Source organism: Vitis riparia, chromosome 8 (assembly GCF_004353265.1).
Source record: "Vitis riparia cultivar Riparia Gloire de Montpellier isolate 1030 chromosome 8, EGFV_Vit.rip_1.0, whole genome shotgun sequence".
Lineage (NCBI taxonomy): Eukaryota > Viridiplantae > Streptophyta > Magnoliopsida > Vitales > Vitaceae > Vitis > Vitis riparia.
Genome location: NC_048438.1, coordinates 375,001 through 396,060, shown reverse-complemented (window position 1 = coordinate 396,060; position 21,060 = coordinate 375,001). Strand labels below are relative to the sequence as shown.

At 37.0% G+C, this 21,060-nt stretch overlaps 1 protein-coding gene across 2 annotated transcripts in view; it reads left to right on the top strand.

Moving 5' to 3' along the window:
* Nucleotides 1–2,059: 2,059 nt before the first annotated feature.
* Nucleotides 2,060–21,060, top strand: part of LOC117920081 (mediator of RNA polymerase II transcription subunit 33A-like) — a 27,644-nt gene continuing 8,643 nt past the window's right edge. Inside the window, exons 1-11 of one of the 2 annotated variants that reach the window (XM_034837433.1) lie at nucleotides 2,060–2,531; nucleotides 8,350–8,460; nucleotides 9,325–9,678; nucleotides 13,705–14,021; nucleotides 14,153–14,244; nucleotides 14,329–14,713; nucleotides 14,882–15,092; nucleotides 15,179–15,293; nucleotides 16,105–16,266; nucleotides 17,691–18,363; nucleotides 18,680–18,820. In XM_034837433.1, the coding sequence (XP_034693324.1) occupies nucleotides 2,254–2,531; nucleotides 8,350–8,460; nucleotides 9,325–9,678; nucleotides 13,705–14,021; nucleotides 14,153–14,244; nucleotides 14,329–14,713; nucleotides 14,882–15,092; nucleotides 15,179–15,293; nucleotides 16,105–16,266; nucleotides 17,691–18,363; nucleotides 18,680–18,820 (2,839 nt within the window). In that variant the 5' untranslated portion in view covers nucleotides 2,060–2,253. Of the gene's footprint in view, nucleotides 2,532–8,349; nucleotides 8,461–9,324; nucleotides 9,679–13,704; nucleotides 14,022–14,152; nucleotides 14,245–14,328; nucleotides 14,714–14,881; nucleotides 15,093–15,178; nucleotides 15,294–16,104; nucleotides 16,267–17,690; nucleotides 18,364–18,613; nucleotides 18,821–21,060 lie in introns of both variants that reach the window. The other variant, XM_034837432.1, reaches the window with a different exon arrangement.

Genomic DNA, 21,060 nt, shown 5'->3' with positions numbered 1-21,060 from the left:
AAACAACTTTATTTACAAAACAATATTCGAAACAATTATTATTAGAAACATTTTTTTTTTAATTTTATTAAAAACGATTTTCTAGATTTTCCTAAAAACACTTTTCTAGATTTTTATTAAGAAAACTTACTTTTATAACTAGTAAATATATACAATAAAAATAAAATCAAATAATAGTGAAAAATAAAATGTGTATCCAAACAAACTTATAATAAGTTCAATGCTTTATTTATAACTTTTCGAGTCTCACTTTCTCCCATAAATTTCATGCTCCATATGTCATAAATTTGTACTTAGCCAACATAATTGTATAATAGACCCATGTAAAAACAAAAATAGCCTAAATTTCATATTAATTCACCAAAGTTCAAAATATGACAAATTAAAATAAATTCAATTGGACCTAAATTTAATATTTCATACTTCAAGGCTAATTTAATACACAAACACAAATCCACAACTGAAATCAAATCAGATTTAATATGTAGAGTCCACATATAATAAAAAAAACTAATAAATTTAATTAAACCTAACTAGATATCCAATATACATACTCAAATCTCAAAGTCCAAACATATGACCCACAAACAAAGATAAATGTCAGCCTAGACCAAAATCTCAACGCCCAAACATAAGGTTCATAAACAAAGATCAATACACAAGCCCAATCCAAAATTTCAAAGCCCAAACATAAGGTCCACAAATCAAGATAAATACACAAGCCTAATTTTAATAATAATTACTATTAAAATCAAAAGGAAAAAAAGAAAAAAAACTTATACAATTTCAAAATTTGGAAAGATGGGGAAGTGGTCGTGGAAATGGTTGGGAATGACATAATGAGAATGAAATGAACGAAAAAATAACGTAAAATAAAATGGGTGAGGTGAGAAAGTGAGAGAAAGGGAAACAAAAGAATGCTAGAGAGGAAAAGGGAGTCATCGACCAGTAGTGGTTCGCCGATGGTGATTGGCTAGTGGTATTGTCGGTGACGGTGAGAGATTGATGGGTTTTTGGGCAAATAATAATAATAATAAAATAAAAAATGGAGAATGAGAGGAAGAAGATGAGATAAAAGGGAAGAAGGATAGAAAGTCGTGGGTGAGGTGGTCTAGCTAGAAGTTGGGTGGAGTTGTGAAGCGTGTGGGAGGAGAGATGAAGCAAAAATGGAGGGGGAAAATGAAGAAAAAGTGGGTAGGAAAAAAAAAACTTAAAAAATAAAATAAAATAAATAGAAAAGAAAAAAATGGGAGGAAATGAGAGGGTCGGTGGTCTTGAGGGTGGGGGAGGTATGGGAGGAGAGAGAATGAGGGAGTAGGTGGGGTGAGTGGGAAGAGAGAAAGGAGAGAGAAAAGAAAGGAAAGCAATAATAATAAAAATTAATTATTAAATAATAAATGGACTAAAAGTATCATTAACACAAATTTTGAGGTGAATAATATTATTTTATTTTTAATCATTTTTTATATTTGTATAATTATATTTTTAAAAATAATTAAAAAAATAAAAATAACTTAAAACAATTAAAAATGATTGTTTTAAAATAAAAAGATAAATATAAAAAATAATTAAAAATAAAATACTATATAAAATTTATTTTAAATAAGCATTTAAAAACATTAAAATATTCTAATTTGCAAATAAACTTTTATTCAACGAGAATATCCCAAGTCCCTCTCAACAGTTGCTTTTAAAAATTATTCTAGAAATCATTGACTCGTTACTTTGAGTAGGTGGAACATAGAAGAGTTGTCTGATTAAAAAGTTCATTGAATACCTAGATTTGAAAATTTAATTTTTAATTCTTTTTTGTTTTATTTTGACAAAAATATTCTTATTTTTTTTAAGTAACTAAATTTTTTAATTACATACTTGAAATGTGAAAAATATGTTATTTCTCAAGTAAAAAGTCGAAAATGGTTAGATTAAAAAAAATAAAAAGGACATTATTTCTGCACTTTTAACGGATAAATCCAAAATGGAAAGTAAAAATAGATATGATTTAAAAAAAAAAAAAAAAAACAGAAATTGAAGAACAAAATGGAATCAAACATTTTCTGTGGCGGCATTGATGAATTTGGGTTGTTAGGTAAATGAATTCCATGTGAGGACCACCTAATCTAGGTTGCAGGCAGCTACCAGACCAGGCTCAACAACTGACCTCGGCTGCATATGAATGAGATTGAGATCATCCATCACACTTTCCAAAGCAAAAACAGCATTGTAGTATTTGCCACAGGCCGGTGATGGTAGATGGAAATGGCGAGTAATGCAACGTTGTTCGAGGAGAGAGTGAAGGAGGCTCTGAAACGCTGCCAGGAGAGGAGGGAGCCGCCGCTGATATGGGCGACGGAGATGGTCAAATGCCTGGACTCGGCGGGCCTAGGGCTGCCCAGCGTGGAGTTAGGGCAAGTTTTGGTGTCTCAGCTCTGCTTCGCCCACAACAGTCCCTCTATGTGGAAGTTCTTGGACCATGCCCTCTCCTCTCGCCTTCTCTCTCCCCTTCATGTCCTCTCTCTTCTCACTTCCAGGTTTCTTTCTCCTTCTTTTGAGAGTAATAATTCCGGAAAAAAAAATTTGCTTTATGTTGGCATTTTTGGTATTGTGAATTGCTCCTTCCTATATGCCTATTTAAATTGCTTGTTCATGGCACGAGAAGAAGTAAATGTTGGTAAAATGAATGGCCTGGCATGTGTATTTTCAGAGACTAAAGGATCAAATTTATACATATTCAAGTCGATTAAGGATGTGCAATGAAGGAAAGGAAAATTATTATGTACTGTAAATTGGTCTATAAGATAGAATTGAGGAAAGGGAAATTTGATTGTCTAGGGGTCTTCCTGTGTCCTAAGATTTGGGAATTAAATGGATATGATGCCTAGAAAACCATTAGCATCCAACAGTTTTAATTGATTCATGTAAGATAGACCATGGTGATGATGAAAACGGTAAAGAAAAGAAAGCTTAGGTTGGAAACAATGATTGTGTTGCAGTTCATTAAATTGTTCATGATTTTTATGATATGTAAAATTTAAGCATATTCCTTGGTCTAGTATGATGTGATTGTCAATAATTGACAAAGTATGGTATTTGGAGTTGTATAAAATTTTTGGGTTCTAAGTGGTTTGTGTTACATATGAATGTAGTCAAGGTGATTTCCTTGTGATTTTGTCATTAGACAGACCATCTACGTCCTGCATTGATATTAAGCTAGGCAATGGTGGCCAAGCAGAGTTACATGAGGTTTTGGGGTGCACAAGAACTTTCTTATGTGTATTGAAAAATTGAAAAAAAAAAAACATCATTCTATATAGTTCTGACTCTTCTGCTTCAGCATGCACACACTCACACGTATATGATTAACTTCCTTGAATATGGGAAATTTTCTTTGGTTGGAAGTTTTTTGTGTTTTTGGGTGAGGACAGAGCAGCTTTGAATTGGAATGAAATTTTTAGTTTCCAGTCACATCCATATGACTCATAGTTAAGGAGAGTGGTCCACTTGCAAACAGCATTGGTGATTAGGTAAGTGAAGTCCATTTGAGGGCCACCTGGCAAGTAAGGACACAGTAGCAGGCAGTTACTACATATGCCAGAGAGACTGGGCCTGAGTAACTGTTTTACCTACAGAGAATCTATCAGCTACCTAAAAGAAAAACAGAAAAGAAAAGAAAATGATCAATATAAATCACACTTTCCATAGCAAAGAGCATAGACAAAGCACTTAACAGATTGAGGGTTTGGACATGGTGGTGATTGGAAATGGCAAGTTATCCAACCTTGTTCAATCAAAGAGTGGTGGAGGCTCTGAAATCATGCCAGGAGAGGAGGGGGCCTCCACTGATATGGGTGACAGAGGTGGTGGAATGTGTGGAGTTGGTGGGTCTAGTGTTGCTGAGTGTGGAGTTAGGGTAAGTTTTGGTGTCTCAGCTGTGTTTCACCCAAAACAGTCCCTCTAGATGGAAGTTCTTGGACCATGCCGTCTCCTGTGGCCTTCTCTCTCACTTCCAGGTTTCTTTTGCTTCCCTTGAAAATATAAATCTTGAAAAAAATCACTTCGTATTTGCATTTGGGTATCATGAATTGCTTCCTCATAAAACTGAAATGACAATAAGAATGTAGAAATATTATAGGTCTATGTGAATTGCTTGTTCATGGCATGAGAAGAAGTAAATATTGGCAAAACGAATGGCCTGACAGTGTATTTTCAGAAAGTGATCAGTGAAATTCATATACATTGCTGTGTTTGTGGTAGATGTTGCATGGTCACTTCATTGGATATGATATAACTAGGGTTTGAGTTTGGTATGATAGGTAACCATTGGGAATGTCCAACAAATAAAAGAACCTTCATGTTCAGCATCCTAGCTTAGTTGTATGGTTCTATTTGGCCTGTGACATAGAATGTGAGGAAAAGGAAATTAGATGATCTAGAGATGTTCTTTTTTCCTAAGATTTGGGAAATAGATGAATTTGACACTTTGATCCATGTAATATAGACACGGTAATACTGAAAATTACAACTGTATTGTAAAGAAGGTTGGATTGGAAAAAATTATTGGGTTTCATTTCATTAAATTGTTGATGATCTTTATGATAGGTGAAATTAAGCCTATTCCATGGTCTAGTATGATATATGTAATATAGACAAAGTAAGTGACTAGCAACAGTGCTTTTCTGGTTTTTCAATTGTGCAAAAACTTCGGTTGTTGAAGAAGTGATTAATATCATTCTAGGATTTGTGTTACATACGAACATAGTTCAGGTGATTCCCTTGTTGTTGCCTCATTAGCAAGACCATCTACCTCCTAAATTGGGATTAAGCTAGGTAGTGGTGGCCAGGCATTGCTTCAAGATGTTTTTGGGGTGCACAATAACTCTCTTTTTGGGGTTGAAGGATTTAACAGTTAGGATTTAAAAAGATCATTCTACACACTTCCTTCTTCTTTTTTTATTTTTGTTTTATGTGTATCATCGACTTCCTTGAATGTGTTTTATTGAGTTGAAAATGAAAGTATACAGTTGCTTGGGCATCACTCAGTCCAGACTTGCTGAGGGAGGCATTATTGTCTTAAGTATAGCTTTGTACTTTTTGATTGCAAATCTTCGTAGGTTTTATGAAATCTAAGCAGCAGTACTGATAGTTTGTGCATTTCCTTCTATCTCCATCTTAAATTTCCAGCAGCATGTGCCCTATATTGTCTATGAACATCGTTGTTTTGGTTCCAGCATGGGATCATTGACCAGGACTTAATTAGCTGGGAAACATGGGGTCTTAAACTTTCTTACTTGAAAAGGATGGTTTTCAAAAAGTTAAATATGTTAAAGCTAAATTGAAGGAGTGGAATAAGTTTTCTTTTGGAGAGCTTAAAGAAAAGAAAAAAAGTATTCTCAATGATTTAGCTAACTTTGATGCCATTGAACAGGAAGGGGGTCTCAATCCTGATTTGTTAAGCCAAAGAGCCTCAAGAAAAGGGGAGCTAGAGGAATTAATATTGAGGGAGGAAATTCATTGGAGACAAAAAGCCAAAGTGAAATGGGTCAAGGAAGGGGATTGCAATTCTAAGTTTTATCATAAAGTGGCTAATGGCAGGCGGAATAGGAAATACATCAAGGAGTTGGAGGATGAGAGGGGCTTAGTGCTGAAGAATGCCGAGAGTATCACAGAGGAGATCTTACATTACTTTGAAAAGCTTTACACAAATCCTATAGGAGAGTCTTGGGGTGTTGAAGGATTAGATTGGTCCCCTATTTCGGAAGAGAGTGCGCTAAGGTTAGACTCCCCTTTCACTGAAGAAGAGATTTATAAGGCCATTTTTTAGTTGGATAGGGATAAGGCTCCGGGGCCTGATGGCTTTACTATTGCCGTATTCCAAGAGTGTTGGGATGTGATTAAGGAGGATTTGGTGAGAGTGTTCGCTGAATTTCATAGGAGTGGAATTATCAATCAAAGCACTAATGCCTCTTTCATTGTTCTAATACCCAAAAAGAGTTTGTCAAAGAGAATATCAGACTTTAGACCCATTAGTTTGATCACTAGTCTCTACAAGATAATAGCCAAAGTGCTCTCAGGGCGGCTAAGAGGGGTTTTACATGAGACCATCCACTATACTCAAGGCGCTTTTGTTCAAGGGAGACAAATATTGGACGCGGTTCTTATAGCGAATGAGATAGTGGATGAGAGAAGAAGGTCAAGGGAGGAAGGTGTCGTATTCAAAATAGACTTCGAAAAGGTATACGATCACGTGAAGTGGGATTTTTGGATCACGTGTTAGAAAAGAAGGGGTTCAGTCCTAGATGGAGGAAATGGATGAGTGGATGTTTATCTTCGGTATCTTATGCAATCTTGGTGAATGGTAGTGCTAAAGGGTGGGTTAAGGCTTCAAGAGGATTGAGACAAGGCGACCCTTTATCCCCTTTTTTGTTTACTTTAGTCGCAGATGTACTGAGTAGGATGCTTATGAGAGCTGAGGAAAGAAATTTGATGGAGGGTTTCAGGGTGGGTAGGAATAGAACTAGGGTGTCCCATTTGCAATTTGCTGATGACACCATATTCTTTTCTAACTCAAGAGAGGAAGAGCTGCAGACCCTGAAGAGTCTTTTGTTAGTGTTTGGGCACATTTCTGGGCTCAAGGTCAATCTTAATAAGAGTAGTATTTATGGCATCAATCTTGATCAGGTTCATCTTTCAAGATTGGCTGAGATGCTTGATTGTAAGGCGTCTGGATGGCCTATTCTATATCTGGGTCTCCCTTTGGGCGGGAACCCTAAGGCGTGTGGCTTTTGGGATCCAGTGATTGAGAGAATCTCAAGTAGATTAGATGGGTGACAAAAGGCCTACTTATCCTTCGGGGGGAAGATAACTCTTATCCAATCTTGTCTTACCCATTTGTCAAGATACTTCCTTTCCTTATTCAAAATTCCCGCTTCAGTGGCTGCAAAAATCGAGAGGTTGCAAAGGGATTTTTTATGGTCAGGGGTTGGGGAAGGCAAAAGGGATCATTTAGTGAGGTGGGATGTGGTGTGCAAACCGAAGACAATAGGGGGTTTGGGTTTGGGGAATATTTCTTGGAGGAATCTCGCTCTTCTAGGAAAATGGTTATGGAGGTATCCTAGAGAGGGTTCAGCTCTTTGGCATCAGGTCATTTTAAGCATTTATGGTTCACACTCTAATGGTTGGGATGCTAACACTCTAGTCAGATGGTCACATCGCTGTCCTTGGAAGGCTATTGCTCAAGTCTTCAGGGGTTTTCTTTGATTACTCGGTATGTGGTAGGAAACGGGGAAAGAATTCGGTTCTGGAAGATTTGTGGCGGGGGGACCAACCTTTGGAACCCAATATCCAAGACTATTTAGAGTAGTCGTGGATAAAAACATTTCTATTTCTTCAGTTCTCGGTCCATCTCGGCCTTTCTTATGGAATTTGAATTTCCGCCGTAACCTGTTAGATTCTGAGATTGAGGACTTAGAAGGCCTCATGCGCTCTCTTGATGATTTGTATCTCTCTCCTTCGGTCCCAGATGCTAGATTATGGCCATTATCCTCTTCAGGGCTTTTTCAGTCAAATCCTTTTTTCTAGCATTACTCAATCTTCTGGATCCCCTCAGAACTTTCCTTCAAAGTTCGTGTGGAAGTCTCAAGTTCCTTTCAAAGTGAAGTCCTTTGTCTGGTTAGTGGCACACAAGAAGGTGAATACTAATGACATGTTGCAAGTGAGAAGACCCTACAAAGCCCTTAGTCCTGATATTTGTATCCTGTGCATGAGGCACGGGGAATCAGCAGATCACCTTTTTCTTCATTGTTCCTTGACGATTGGGTTGTGGCACAGACTATTTCAGTTAGCTAAGATGGATTGGGTTTCCCCAAGGAGCATATATGACATGATGTCCATCAAATTTCAAGGCTTCGGTAATTCTAAGAGAGGGGTAGTTTTGTGGCAAGCTGCGAGCATAGCTCTAATTCGGGTTGTGTGGTGGGAAAGAAACGTAAGGATTTTCGAGGATAAAGCAAGGAATTCAGAGGTCCTTTGGGACTCTATTGTTTTCCTTGCTTCCCTTTGGGCTTTCTGTTCCAAGGCATTTAAGGGGACTCCCCTTAATGTGATTCAGTTGGATTGGATAGCGGTGTGTTCTCCATAGGGATTGGCCCTTAGTGGGAGTTCTTTTGTTTTTGTGTATTTTCCTGTTTTTTAGTTGTTTTTGGTGGGAGGATTTCTCATCCTTCTTCTTGTACTTCTTTTTATATTAATATATCTTTGTGGTGTTTCCAAAAAAAAAAAAAAAAGTTAAATTTTCTTGTCTTTCCATTTCTTTTACATTCTTATTTCCCTGATCTCATGTCCTTTTTACAGGATTATACCTCATCGGTGGTCTCAACCAGAAGCTTATAGACTCTATCTTGAACTTTTAAGTCGATATGCTTTCTCATTTGATCCGGTGGAGCCAGATGCTTCCAAAGAGAGGTAAGTGTCTTTATGTCTTGACTTTTACTTTCAAGTTTTTATGCTTTCTTTTACACAGCAGTAGCTGACATTTGCCATCCATGTAACTGTTTTCCTCTTTGGGTGGGTATTTCTTGTATAAAGAAGACATTTTATAAGCACTCGTAAAATATTTTTGTAAGGAAATGTTATGTTGTGGAAGATCAAGCTACACTTATTTGTTGGAATATGGTTGATCTGTTTTTGACTTCACCACTAATATTCTTGCAACCTTTGAGTGTTTGCCTTTGACTTTTGTAGCACTAGATAGATGAAACATCCCAAAATGGTAGGTGGTTGCGATTCAATTTGTAGTGTATTGAATTAATAGATCCTGGAGGGTATGCAAGTCCCAATTTTCATAAATAGTTCCTTCTTTGTAGTCGTGGATTTAATAATTTTGCAGGAGGTTTGGTGCAAAAATTGTTTCTGAACTGAAACCATTATAATTTGGTTTTAATAGTATATAATATGATTGTCAAATTGAATATGATTGCAAGGGAGATCTAGTTTTATGTTAGACTTGCTTTTGAGTTTAAATCCATATTTATTAGGTCTTAAAAAGTTTTCAAGTGAAGCTGGGTCTCAAAATCCTGCATGAAACTAGTTCATCCATCCCACCCGCTTTGCTTGGTTTTACTGGGTTTTCCTGTTTCTGTTGAAATTCTAACAGAAAGGTGGCAGTTTTCATTTCTGATTCCAAGGGGACTGATCCGGTTTTTGTAACCTTGCTCCAAAGGCTTGCTAAAAATAAGGAAGTTATTGGAAATGTAATGAAATAGCATGTAGAGACAGACAACTAATCAACATCAATAAACCGCTGAACTCATGTTTTCCTGTTTGCAGGATAATCAAATCAGTTGATGCTGCCCTTCAGCTTTCCAAGACTTACCAGGTTCATGTACTGGAGCTTGGACATACAATGGTTTTGTTCTTTTTCAGCATTGTTGTTGGCTTATTAGATAGCACCTTGGATGATTGGGGCTTGCCAGTGACATTTCTGGACAGAGCAAGTGGAGTTGCCAGAAGTGGAGACTACCTGAATATGGACATCGACTCTAAAGGAAATAAAAACTTCAAGCAAAGCGAACATCGTGAGCAAATGAGGAGAACAAATTCTTTCTTGGCGATGGAGGTATTAGGCACACTAACGGAAAATAGAAAAGCTAAGGTTCTGCTCCGCCTTGTCCACTTGAACATGTATGCACCATCATTCCTCATCTTGTTTTTCTTCAATTCTTCCCCTACTGTAAACCTCTTTTTCTTTTTCTTTTCTTTCTTATTTATTTATTTATTTCTAGAATTGGATTGGCGCATTTCTCGAATACTCAACAAAGCTTTAGTTGATACCAAGTACTTTGCTTAAATTTTTCTGATGGTTCAAATTTTTTAACCATTTTATTGTTCTTCTTGCTTTTGTAGTCAGTAGTCTTGAGTATCCCAGTGGTAGTTCATTTTCTCTTGTGCTCAGATAATTTGTTGCATCTAATATGACCGGTAGGATTGGCTGAGGAGGTGGAATCCTATGCATGATGGATATTTTTGGTTCACTTGTTTTTTTAGCACAATAAGCCATGTCCTTTTTTCTTTTGGTATACAGCATTAAAGAAATGCCATATTGTACATTCACAGTAGAGATTTCATTTGTTTGCTTATGAAGAAGCAAAATGACAGCACGAATCACTTCTTGTAGGTTTCTTGAGTTTATGCATGTTTGTCAATTTTATGGTAGGCTAAGTGTAGTTTCGCTTCTGAATACTTTCTTTGGTGTTTTATTTATTTTATATTTTATGTTAATCACCTTGTTTTTTGATATTGTTTCTTGTCTTTAGCATTAGGTTGTGCCCTGTGGAGATTCTCTGAAAGTTGAAGACCAAACTTTTCTTGCTTTGCAACGAGTTTCACCAAATTTTGGATGTCTGGATTTAAAATTTTTGTAAAATTAGAAAAGCAACCCAATCTGTCAATAATAAATCCAAGAATCATAACTCATATTTATCTGCTTGGGTATAGGAGAACACTGCAGATCACCCATATTTTGCATCACATTAAGCCATACTCATGGAACATTTGATCACCCTCATTAGATACTTTGTCAGAAGGAAATGCAAATGAATTGGGTAAATGTCTCACTTTGAACAGATAAAGTTTGAGCACATGATTTATAACTGGATTTGGATGCTAAAGCCTTTTAACCTTGAAACACCTGTTTTTTGAAAAACCTAGAAACACATGTTTTCTTTTTCATCATGCTTTCAGTTGAAGGATTCTAGGAAGCAATTTAGATAGCTGTTTAATGTAGCAGAGATGGTAAACTGATTTGGATCAGGATTTTGGTGGCAAATTTTCACTCTCTTGTATATTCCCATTGTCAGTGCAGATGCAAAATCTTATATCAGCAGGCATGTTACATGAAAAGTTAAGTAAGAATACAAAATAACATCCTTGTTACTAACTATAAGGTGCTGCTGTTTTTTGTCCCTTCTGTATTCTATAATCCATTTACTAGGGATTTTAACATCATACATTTGACATTGATAGGCTTGTCCTGTTGTAGTTGTGCTAGGGAACTCATTGTCAACATTTTAGGCACGAATGCTTGTATATACTCAGGTCCATCCCAGAAATCCTTAAAAGAACTGAAATCGGCTATGTTGTCACATTTTGTTGTTTAATCTTTATCTACATAATTTCCTCCATCAAGTCATACTCATAGGCCATAAGAACCTCATGCCGTTTTTACTCCTCCCCTTGTCACTGTAACAATTTCAACTTGAACCAAGATACTCTTCTTAACTGGTGCATTTAGTTTTACATGAGCGAGCCATCTTAAATTACCCTTTGTCATTCAACCTCTTCTGCTACTCATGAGTCTCTCATATCAGCATCTTTATTTCAGGTATGTTCATGTTATTAAACTATGTCTTGCCATTCAACATATGGGTATACTTTTCTTCTTTGATTCAGGCTTCTACTTTTGGAAGGACTCCTCATCCTTTGTCTTAGCTTTTTAATGCAATGAATTGTTGTTTCCCTTTAAAAAGAAAAGAAAAAGCACAGAAGTCCAAGCACTTCGTCACTTCATGCATCTAGCTCCAATCTTATATGTACTTCCTTTTCAATTTCCCTTCTTTGTGGGTAGAGTGCTTTTTCTGTTTTTGCCCCTGCATTTCTGGCACTTCTGTTTCTTTGCCTGCCACTGCCACTGCCACTGCCACTGCCACCCCCATGTGAACTAAGTTTATGCCCCTTTTGCACTTTAAAAATGATCCTCTACATGAAAAAACAGATGAAAATGGTCACTTTTGGTTGGATATCTCCTTGTCTCATCCATTTTCATCATTACATTCATTTATAAAGTTCTCCCATTAGCTTGATTGGTATTCAGCAATCACACAATTGTCCAAAAGAACTTCTCAACTACAATTGTCCAAATCACTTCTTAACTACAATTGTCCAAAGCACTTCTTAACTTCTTCTCCAGCTCGCTATTTATCCTCTTCTTCAATCATCCTATCTTTATTTATGACTGGATCCAGATTAAAACGGAAACTTTTAAGCATTTCCTTCTATTAATATTTACCATTCCTTATTTCTATTCTATGCATTAGTTTGCCAACATGGACAACTTGTTGCTGAAGTAAATTTTAACTCCTATCAAAATCAATTTAATTTTCCAAATTCTTCAATGAGTTAAAAGAATTACCAGACAAACCCAAAAATAAAAACTAATTGATGCTTAATTTTGTTCAGTGTCATATTTAAGCAACCAAATGGCATATGAAAATTTAATATCATGAAAATTAAATTTGAGCATTTTTGGTGCCATATTTTAAATTTACATAATCTTTTGGGCATGGGCTGGAATGGACATACATTAGTCTTAGAGGGAGTAACTATGGAATTAAGAATGGGTGAGAGGACCTCTGAAATTATTGTGGGTACAATCTTATTTTTATTGGAAATTAACTTCTTCGTACTGTTATTCTCATGCTACTCTCTGCCCCATCCTATGGTCCTTGATAAAATCTAACTGATACTTGTTTCTCTCTCTTTCTCCCCCCTCCCTCCCTCTCCCTCTCTCCTCTCAAATGGTTTTATTATCTGTCTAGAAACCTGAATATGCTTGCTTCGATTAGTGCCACATGGATGTATGTCCTCACTTCTCTATACCTTTCCTTCATTTTCCTAAAATAAAACTATTACCTCTGTAGTCAACCATCCTTCCTTATTCTGTGCCCTCATTTTGCATCTTGGCCTTTGCATAATATCTCTTAAAATAACTTCATCGTATGACTAGTGTTCTGATACTATAAGAGTTTGTGCAACTCTGGATCAAGTTTGTTCTTATATATATCACCATAGCTTATTTCCTTATGTTATTGGGCATTTCTTCGTCCTTAATTTTTTGATGAACAATGAGTCAACCAATATATTCCATCATTGCCCATATTCTTCCTGGCCTCCTGAGAGATGCCATTGAGCATCTTCTCTGTTATCATGTTTTCCCATGCTTCTATAACATCAATGATCATAATTCTTGGGAAGGCCTTGATGACTAATCCTGTAGAATCTTTGAGTTCAACAAATAAGTTCCATGGGCGCTGTTTATTAAAGTCTATAAAAAAAATTCTTCCATCATTTCTTAATCTCTTATTTCTCTAAGACTTGTATCTTTGCCTTTTCTGCACTATTTTACATAGTTCGATTCTCAAATTCCCTTAACTTAAAATTCTTGTTATATATTTCTTTCCTTTTTTACCCCTATTTTATAAGATAGATTGTCAATGTCATAGACATTTTTGTCTAGTATCATTGCTTTCTTTGCTTTCCTTTTAGGCAACTAAAATTCTCCTAGTACCCTTGTACCACTCTTTTACTATAATCAACTAGGTTTAGGCATGTCATTTTGCGTATTGCTGGTTTCCTTTTCTGGTTTCCATGTTACTTCCTTCACCATTCTATTGGGTTATTGTTTTTATGAGTATGTAATACTTCAGTAAAAGATGTAATCTAGAGATGCATTATCATAGAAATTATAAAATCAATGTGAGCTGGTGGCTTTCATTTTGGGATATCCATTCCTGTGGAGGCTCTTTTACCTCACTAGTCAGGTGAATTCTTCTTGTCAGTCTTATTGCTGTGGTTGTGTGTGGCTTTTGTTTTATATGTAGATATGTTTTTATTGCATAAATGATATATGTTATATTTCTCCAATTGGAATAGGCCTGAAGGCTTCAATGGCCTCCTGCGAAGGATTCAGTTTCTTGAAGCTCATAAACTGGCATCATCAATTTTAAAGTCCGCTAATCAACTTTTGGTAAGACTTTCTGCAAACATCCGAGGAGTTCTGGATTTTGAGTATCAGTTGAACAAGCGCCAGCTCATTGGAATGCTTATTGATATTGGGTCAAATAAGTTGGTCTCTGGCTGCAATTTTGAAGCTGTTCAGTCTGCATGTTGGGTTCCATTTGATATTTATATGGAGAATGTGATGGATGTAAAACAACTTCCAGTCAGATCAACTATTGTCATACTTAGAGGTGAATCCTCTTATAAAGCTCACACATGACATTTACCTGCTTAATTTTCTATGGTATTTTTCACAGTTTAATTAAAGAAATATAATATGTTGAGTATTGCAAGGCAATTATTATTTCTAATTTCAATGCAGAAACTATTCGTACGCTACAAGGATTTAATCGGGCAAGCTGGCAAGAAACCTTCCTAGCGCTCTGGCTTTCAGCCCTTCGGCTTGTGCAGCGAGTAGAGATAAGCCTACACTAGCAATGGTTCTCTTGGAAGAAAAAACTTACTGATTTTTACACTCTCTTTCATGCTTTTTTGCAGGAGCGTGATCCTTTGGAAGGACCTATTCCACATCTTGAGTCCCGTCTTTGTATGCTTTTGTCTATTGCCCCCTTGGCAATTACTCAGCTTCTGGAGGATGAGGTCAATTCTTATAACTCTTCTTCTCAAGGAGGTAGAGAATATGGATATACAGAGATTGGATATGGACATGAAATGGATAGGAAATGTCATGCTTCAAGAAAACATGGACTGATTTCCTCTCTTCAAGTCCTTGGACACTTTTCTGCACTCTTATGCCCTCCCTCATCGATTGCTGATGCAGCAAATCTTGCAGCTGCAAAAGCAGCAGGCTTCATTTCTAATTCCAAGAATGGTAAGGACAGTTTAGGCGGAGGCAGTCATGGCAATACCATTGTGAAATCAGGTAACTTTTTCTAGTGTGTAGTTCAGCTTTGGTCTTACAAATTATTATTACGTAGAATTAATACTTCATGCAAGTATTAAATAGAAATGTGTCTGGTTTACTTGCACAACTTTCTGTTGCTTTATCTTTCTTACTTTTTGTTTCCACCTAATTGTTTATACATTTTAGGTGGCAACATGAGGCACCTCATAGTGGAAGCTTGCATTGCAAGAAAGTTAATTGATACATCAGCATATTTCTGGCCTGGCTATGTGTCTGCATCTGTAATCTCAATGTCAGATTCATCACCAATTCAAGGATCTCCTTGGTCAACATTTATGGAAGGAGCTCCTTTGACAGGCCCTCTAATTGATGCTCTTATTGCGATTCCTGCATCAAGGTATTTAAAAAGATATCTTGGTTTAACTGCAGTACTATCTAATCTGTTGTTTGATTGAAATTCTGAATTGCTCTCATATTTTCAAGTTTAGCGGAGTTAGAGAAGTTATATCATGTTGCACTAAATGGTTCGGAAGAGGAGAAGTCAGCGGCTGCAAAGATTCTATGTGGTGCATCTCTCAGACGTGGATGGAATATTCAGGTAGCCCATCCATTTACTTTATTGAAGATATACAGATTCCACTATTTGTACAGTCCTCTTATTCTTAAGGGGGAGGGGGGGGGTTAAATGTGCTTAATAATCTCACTTGTTTATATAATACAATTTTCAAATCTGATTAATTGTTGATGACCAGGACAGGGGTAAATGATGATCCTTATGGAAGCCTTCATAAAACTGTGAAATTGTCATGGATATGCTTACAGTTTGCAGGAGTCTCAAGATTGAGTAGTTACCTTTCTGAACCTCAGAAAGTTATTAAAAGGGAAGCTAAAAACGATTTTGTTTGAGTTTCAAAAAAAAGAAGGGAAGATGTTTGGCTCTCTCATACTTCTCAGTAAGAGCAACAGAAAATGAGAACTAATTTCCTTGTTCTAAAGGCACATTCTGTTTAGTCTATTAATCTAATGAAAGGACATCTTAACTTAATTTAGAATTGAATGTTGTGTTTGTTAAAAACAATAATCACATTAGCTTCTCCTTTTTGGTTTAGCACTGTTAATAATATTCTTGTTTTCCTATCAAAAAAGGGAAAAAGCTTCTACTTCTCTTTTGCCAAAAATCATCCTGCCCTGTCCCCAAAAAATGATTATAATTAACTTGAGAGTCCGTTATACCATTCTTGCTGTTGCAAATAGGTTTAGCCATGTAAAACAACCTCTATATACATTTCAGTTTTTAACTTTCCACTTTTGGCATTGCAACTTATGTTGAATATGTGAAAGTTGAATTTATATCTGTTTCTAAATGCAAATGAACTAATATTTTCCTCAAAACAATTGATTCTTTGCAGGAACATGTGGTACACTATATGGTGAAGCTTCTCTCTCCTCCTATACCTCCCAATTTTACTGGAACAAGGAGCCATTTAATTGATTACCTGCCCATGTTAAGTGCCATTCTTTTTGAGGCTTCCTCTATTGATACTGTGCATATACTTTCCTTTCATGGTGTGGTAAGTGAAATACTCCTTGGGAATTCCTTTGGTTGTGTTTTTTTTTTTACAAATAAATTCTTTTTACTCTTGCTGAGAATGGGTTTAGTTCAGACTCTTCAGAGTTCATGCATCATGCAATATGCAGCTAGTATTGTTGTTTATTACTAGTGATCCACTGTTGACATGATATGGTGTTGGTGCTTTGCACTTTTTATCTTTATTTTATTTTCTGGTTTTTGGCTTTATTTTCATTCCACTGGCAAAATGATATGGGAAAGAAGCCTGAGAATAAGTTTTTCTTTTTCCTTTTTTTATCCCCCTTTAATAGGAAACAAGAGAGAGATTGATATTCATAGAAGAGAGAAATATTAGGAAGGATAAGAGATCCTATAAGAAGAATATCAGGGAAAGCAAAACCCCTCTAACCACTACTAATCTATGTGGGGTAAAAGCTCCAAACAAACTCCTGCTGAGAAGAGGCTCCTCTCTTGGCAAACATGTCTGCTTCTTGATATGAGGATATTTCTCTCCAACTAAAAGGCATTTAGTATATTCCCTTGAGAGTCTTGGGTTCACTAAGGTCAATGAGCATACATCCATGAGTGCTCTCTGTGCAGCCCAGGCAATAATAATGCTGCTATCTCAGCCTCAATGGCCCAACTATGATCAGTTAGCTTAGAAGAAGTCCATCAAAGCACCAGCTTGATCACTAAAAGTGCCCCCAATCCTAGCTATCTGATTTGCCAAGAGACCTTCAAGGTTAAGGTTGATGCAACCAAAAGGACTAGAGCATTTTAGATCATAGTTCTCCAAGTAGACATAGAATACACTGTCTCCAATGCATGGATATCAAACTAATTTCTGTTACAGACTTTTTATTCATAGATAACAATAGAGGAGCTGAAACGCATATAGCTCCAAGAGTAATATTGATCCCCCAATATCCTCCTTTTTTTTTTGATAGGTAAAGGCAATTGTATTAAAAAGAGAAGTATACATGATGTATACAAGCAACCAAAAAACAAAAAGGTGCGGAAACACAAAAATAAGCATCCGCACCCTACGGAGGTTCTCCTATTCCTCTCTTACAAGATCATATGCAAGGTTGCTAAGAAGACATTGTGCCTCAAAATCTCCTACCATATTTCCCATCAAACACCAAAAGAAAATTGTCAGTGTGCCATAAAACTTTTATCTGCATAATATATTTCCTACCAAAACCTTGAAACCTTATCAGGCAGTCAATGTATTGGCACAACTCATTCAAAAGGACATTATAGAAAGCAGTGATCAGCTGTCTTGGCACTGCCTCTGCATAAAATACACTTTCCAGTTTGATGCCTTTATTACTTCTTAACTGAAGCATATTATCAGTATTCACTTTCAATCACTGAAGTTAAAGCTTTTGAATCTTGATGGATTCAAACTGTCTTTCCATGCAGGTCCCTGAAGTTGCAGCTGCTCTAATGCCGCTTTGTGAGGCTTTTGGGTCAGTCACACCAACCTCAAATCATAAATCAAGCATGGGCGATGAGCTCTCAATTTACATGGTTTTTTCATCTGCATTTCTCTTTCTTCTTCGTCTGTGGAAATTCTATAAACCCCCCCTTGAGCAGTGTATCTCAGGACGAGGAAGAGCAATTGGTAGTGAGCTTACTCTGGAGTATCTTTTGATATTGCGCAATAACCGTATTGCCTCACATAATTCTGCTGCACATGATGAAACGAGTAGCAGTTTGAACCGGATTGAATCAACATCAGATAAACCTGTTTATATAGATTCTTATCCAAAATTGCGAGCCTGGTATTGTCAAAACAGATCTTGTATTGCCTCAACTCTATCTGGCCTATGTAATGGAAGTCCGGTTCATCAAGTTGCTAATAAGATCTTAAATATGATTTACTGGAAAATGACTAAAAGTGGGGCCTCATCAGGTAATCCTTCAACACCATCAGGCAGTAGCATAAGTGGGAGCACTGCCAGTACTGGAGAAGATGCTTACCAAAGGCCTATGCTCCCTGCATGGGAGGTGTTGGAAGCTGTCCCTTTGGTGCTTGAGGCAATTTTAACAGCTTGTGCCCATGGAATACTTTCATCACGGGACTTGACAACAGGTTAGTTAAAATTTGTTATCTTATAGCCTTTGTTTATCAGTGCCCATATTTTCTATTTTTTTCCTTTATATTTTTCAGCTGTCTGGATAGTTCTTAAGCCCATCATTCAGTTTTTCAACATCTTTTGTTCTAAATCAGCAAATTAACATTTACAATGCAATATTGGAAAACAAATTAGTTTTAAGGGATTCCATAAGAATTAAACCTTTCATTGTTCAGCATATCTCTTATGGCCCTTTAATGCTTGCAGGTCTCAGGGACCTCGTTGACTTTCTGCCTGCTTCTCTTGTAGTTATTATTAGTTACTTTTCTGCAGAAGTTTCTCGTGGTATATGGAAACTAGTCCCAATGAACGGAAAGGACTGGCCTAGTCCAGCAGCAAACCTTCTATCAGTTGAATCTGAAATAAAGGAAATACTTGCAGCCATGGGCGTTGATGCTCCCAGATGTAGTCCTGGTAAATCTGACAACTACTTTATTATGTCTTCTTGTTATCTTTTTGAAACATACAATATTTTCTTCCTTATTATTTATTTTATTATTTTTGGCTTCTATCATTTGATGTGTGCCTTTTTTTCTTTTCCATTTTATTTGACAAATCTTTGTTTTCTTAAAACAACAAAATATCATATATGGATTCTTCTTTATGTGAAGGTTCATGTCACCCCATACTCATTTAGATCGGTTTTGGCATTCTATATGTAATATTTAAATTCTATGTCTTCCAAGGAGTTGCAAGCATGGTAAGTGTCGTCACTTACAAAAGCTAGCCAAGAAGCTGGCTTGTTGCCGCCTGTAAGTGTGATATGCCCTTATATATTGAAAAGCAATAAGGATCTTGATTTGGTATTTCCTGGCCTAGAGGCCATATGCTCAATGAAATCAAGTGTTCACCTGCTTAGACCTTAATGACAAATTAGGAATTTCACCTTCCAAATCGATTTGCTTATGCTGCATTTTGATTGCTCTGGCAGGTCCTTCTCTGAGGCCCTATAAGTAGTCAGGGAAATAAAGGTTTCCCCTTGATGATCCTGACTCCTGAGTAATGCTAACCGCTGATGTTTCCTTCTTTTGCACATAGGGCCACCAAAATTAATCTTGATACAAGGAAAGTATGGGAGTAGCACTTCACTTTCATAGGGTGCCTAACATTTCCTAATTTAATTTGGAGCTCTGACAGGATCCAAGGTGGAGCTTTAAATGGTGGTGGTGCAAACATTTGTCTCCTTTGAAAAAAAAAAAAATCTTTTTCCTTTTTTCCATCTAGTTGGAGCTCTTTATGACTGTAAAGCTCATTCTATAAATCAGTTTTATTTGTTCTAGTTCTTGCATTTTCATGGCTAAAATTCATATCCTTCCACACCGCCCAAAAAAGGCATAAAGGAGCCAGCTTCCAAGCTTTTTTTGCGCTTCTTGCCAACAAAGGACCCGTACCATCCAAGGAGAGTCTTCCTTACCAAGCAAGGGAGAACCCAAGTCACCCCAAAGAGAGCAAATAATAACTTCCACAAAACCCTAGTCTTCGTGTAGTGGATTAAGATGTGATTAGTAGATTGATCTTCAACTGGACAAAAGAAACATCTATTAGCTAGGGTCCAGCCCCTCCTCTTAAGCTGATCCAATGTTAAAACTTTCCCCCACGAGGCTTCCCAATCAAAAAAACCCACTTTGGGAGGAACATAAGGACACCAAATGATGTTCCTTGGAAACCAGATTGTATTTCCTGGCTCTATTGCACTGTTAAGAGACTTAACTGTGAAAATCCCACTTTTTGTCTTTTTCCAAACCACCCTATCCTCCAATTCTGCGTTAACCTTCCCTTGAATTGTCATGAGCAACCGTTCCACCAAGAATACCACCCAATCATTGAAAGCTCTAGAAAAGTGAGAACTCCAACTCCCCCCCCCCCCCCCCCTCTCAATTGAAGGGTCCCAAACCTTCGCCACCCACTCCTCTTTTGAAACCGCCAAAGCAAACAAAGAGGAGAAAGCGTAGTATAAAGCCTTATCACCACACCAAGAATCCTTCCAAAATCTAACTCTTCTAGCATTACCCACGGAATACACAATGTTGTTGCTCAATAAAGAACCTTCCTTCCTAATCTCCTTCCACAACCCCACTCCAAAACCCTCTCTTCCTTCACCGGTATACCACCCCCCTTCTTCCACTCCATACTTCCTACTAATGACTTGTTTCCAAAGAGCTTGCCTTTCTACCATGAAACGACAACTTCATTCACCCAAAAGGGCTCTATTAACTATAGAAAAGCATCTAACGCCCAAACCACCCTTACTTTTCTCTAAGCATACAACCACCCACTCAATGAGGTGAGTCTTTCGCTTCAAAGCCCCCTCACCCCAAAGGAAAACCCTTTGGATTTGCTCAAGTCTCAATCTAACCGATCTAGGCATACGTAGAATAGACATTGATGTGAACCTCAATCGACACGCTTTGAGACCCAACAAACAGTGTTGGAATAATTGTCCAAGAAAGCTAAAATACAGATTTTTTATAGAACCCTGACCCAACGTTTATAAGTGAAACGCGAACCAAAAGTATAAGTAACAGACCTTGACCCAATTATTACAATGGAATCACGAACCGAAGGTATAAAGTTTGAACACCACAAGGAAGAATCCCTGACAAGTTCACAGTTCTTGAAGAACCAAAAGAAGAGCAAAGCCTCACCTTTTCTGA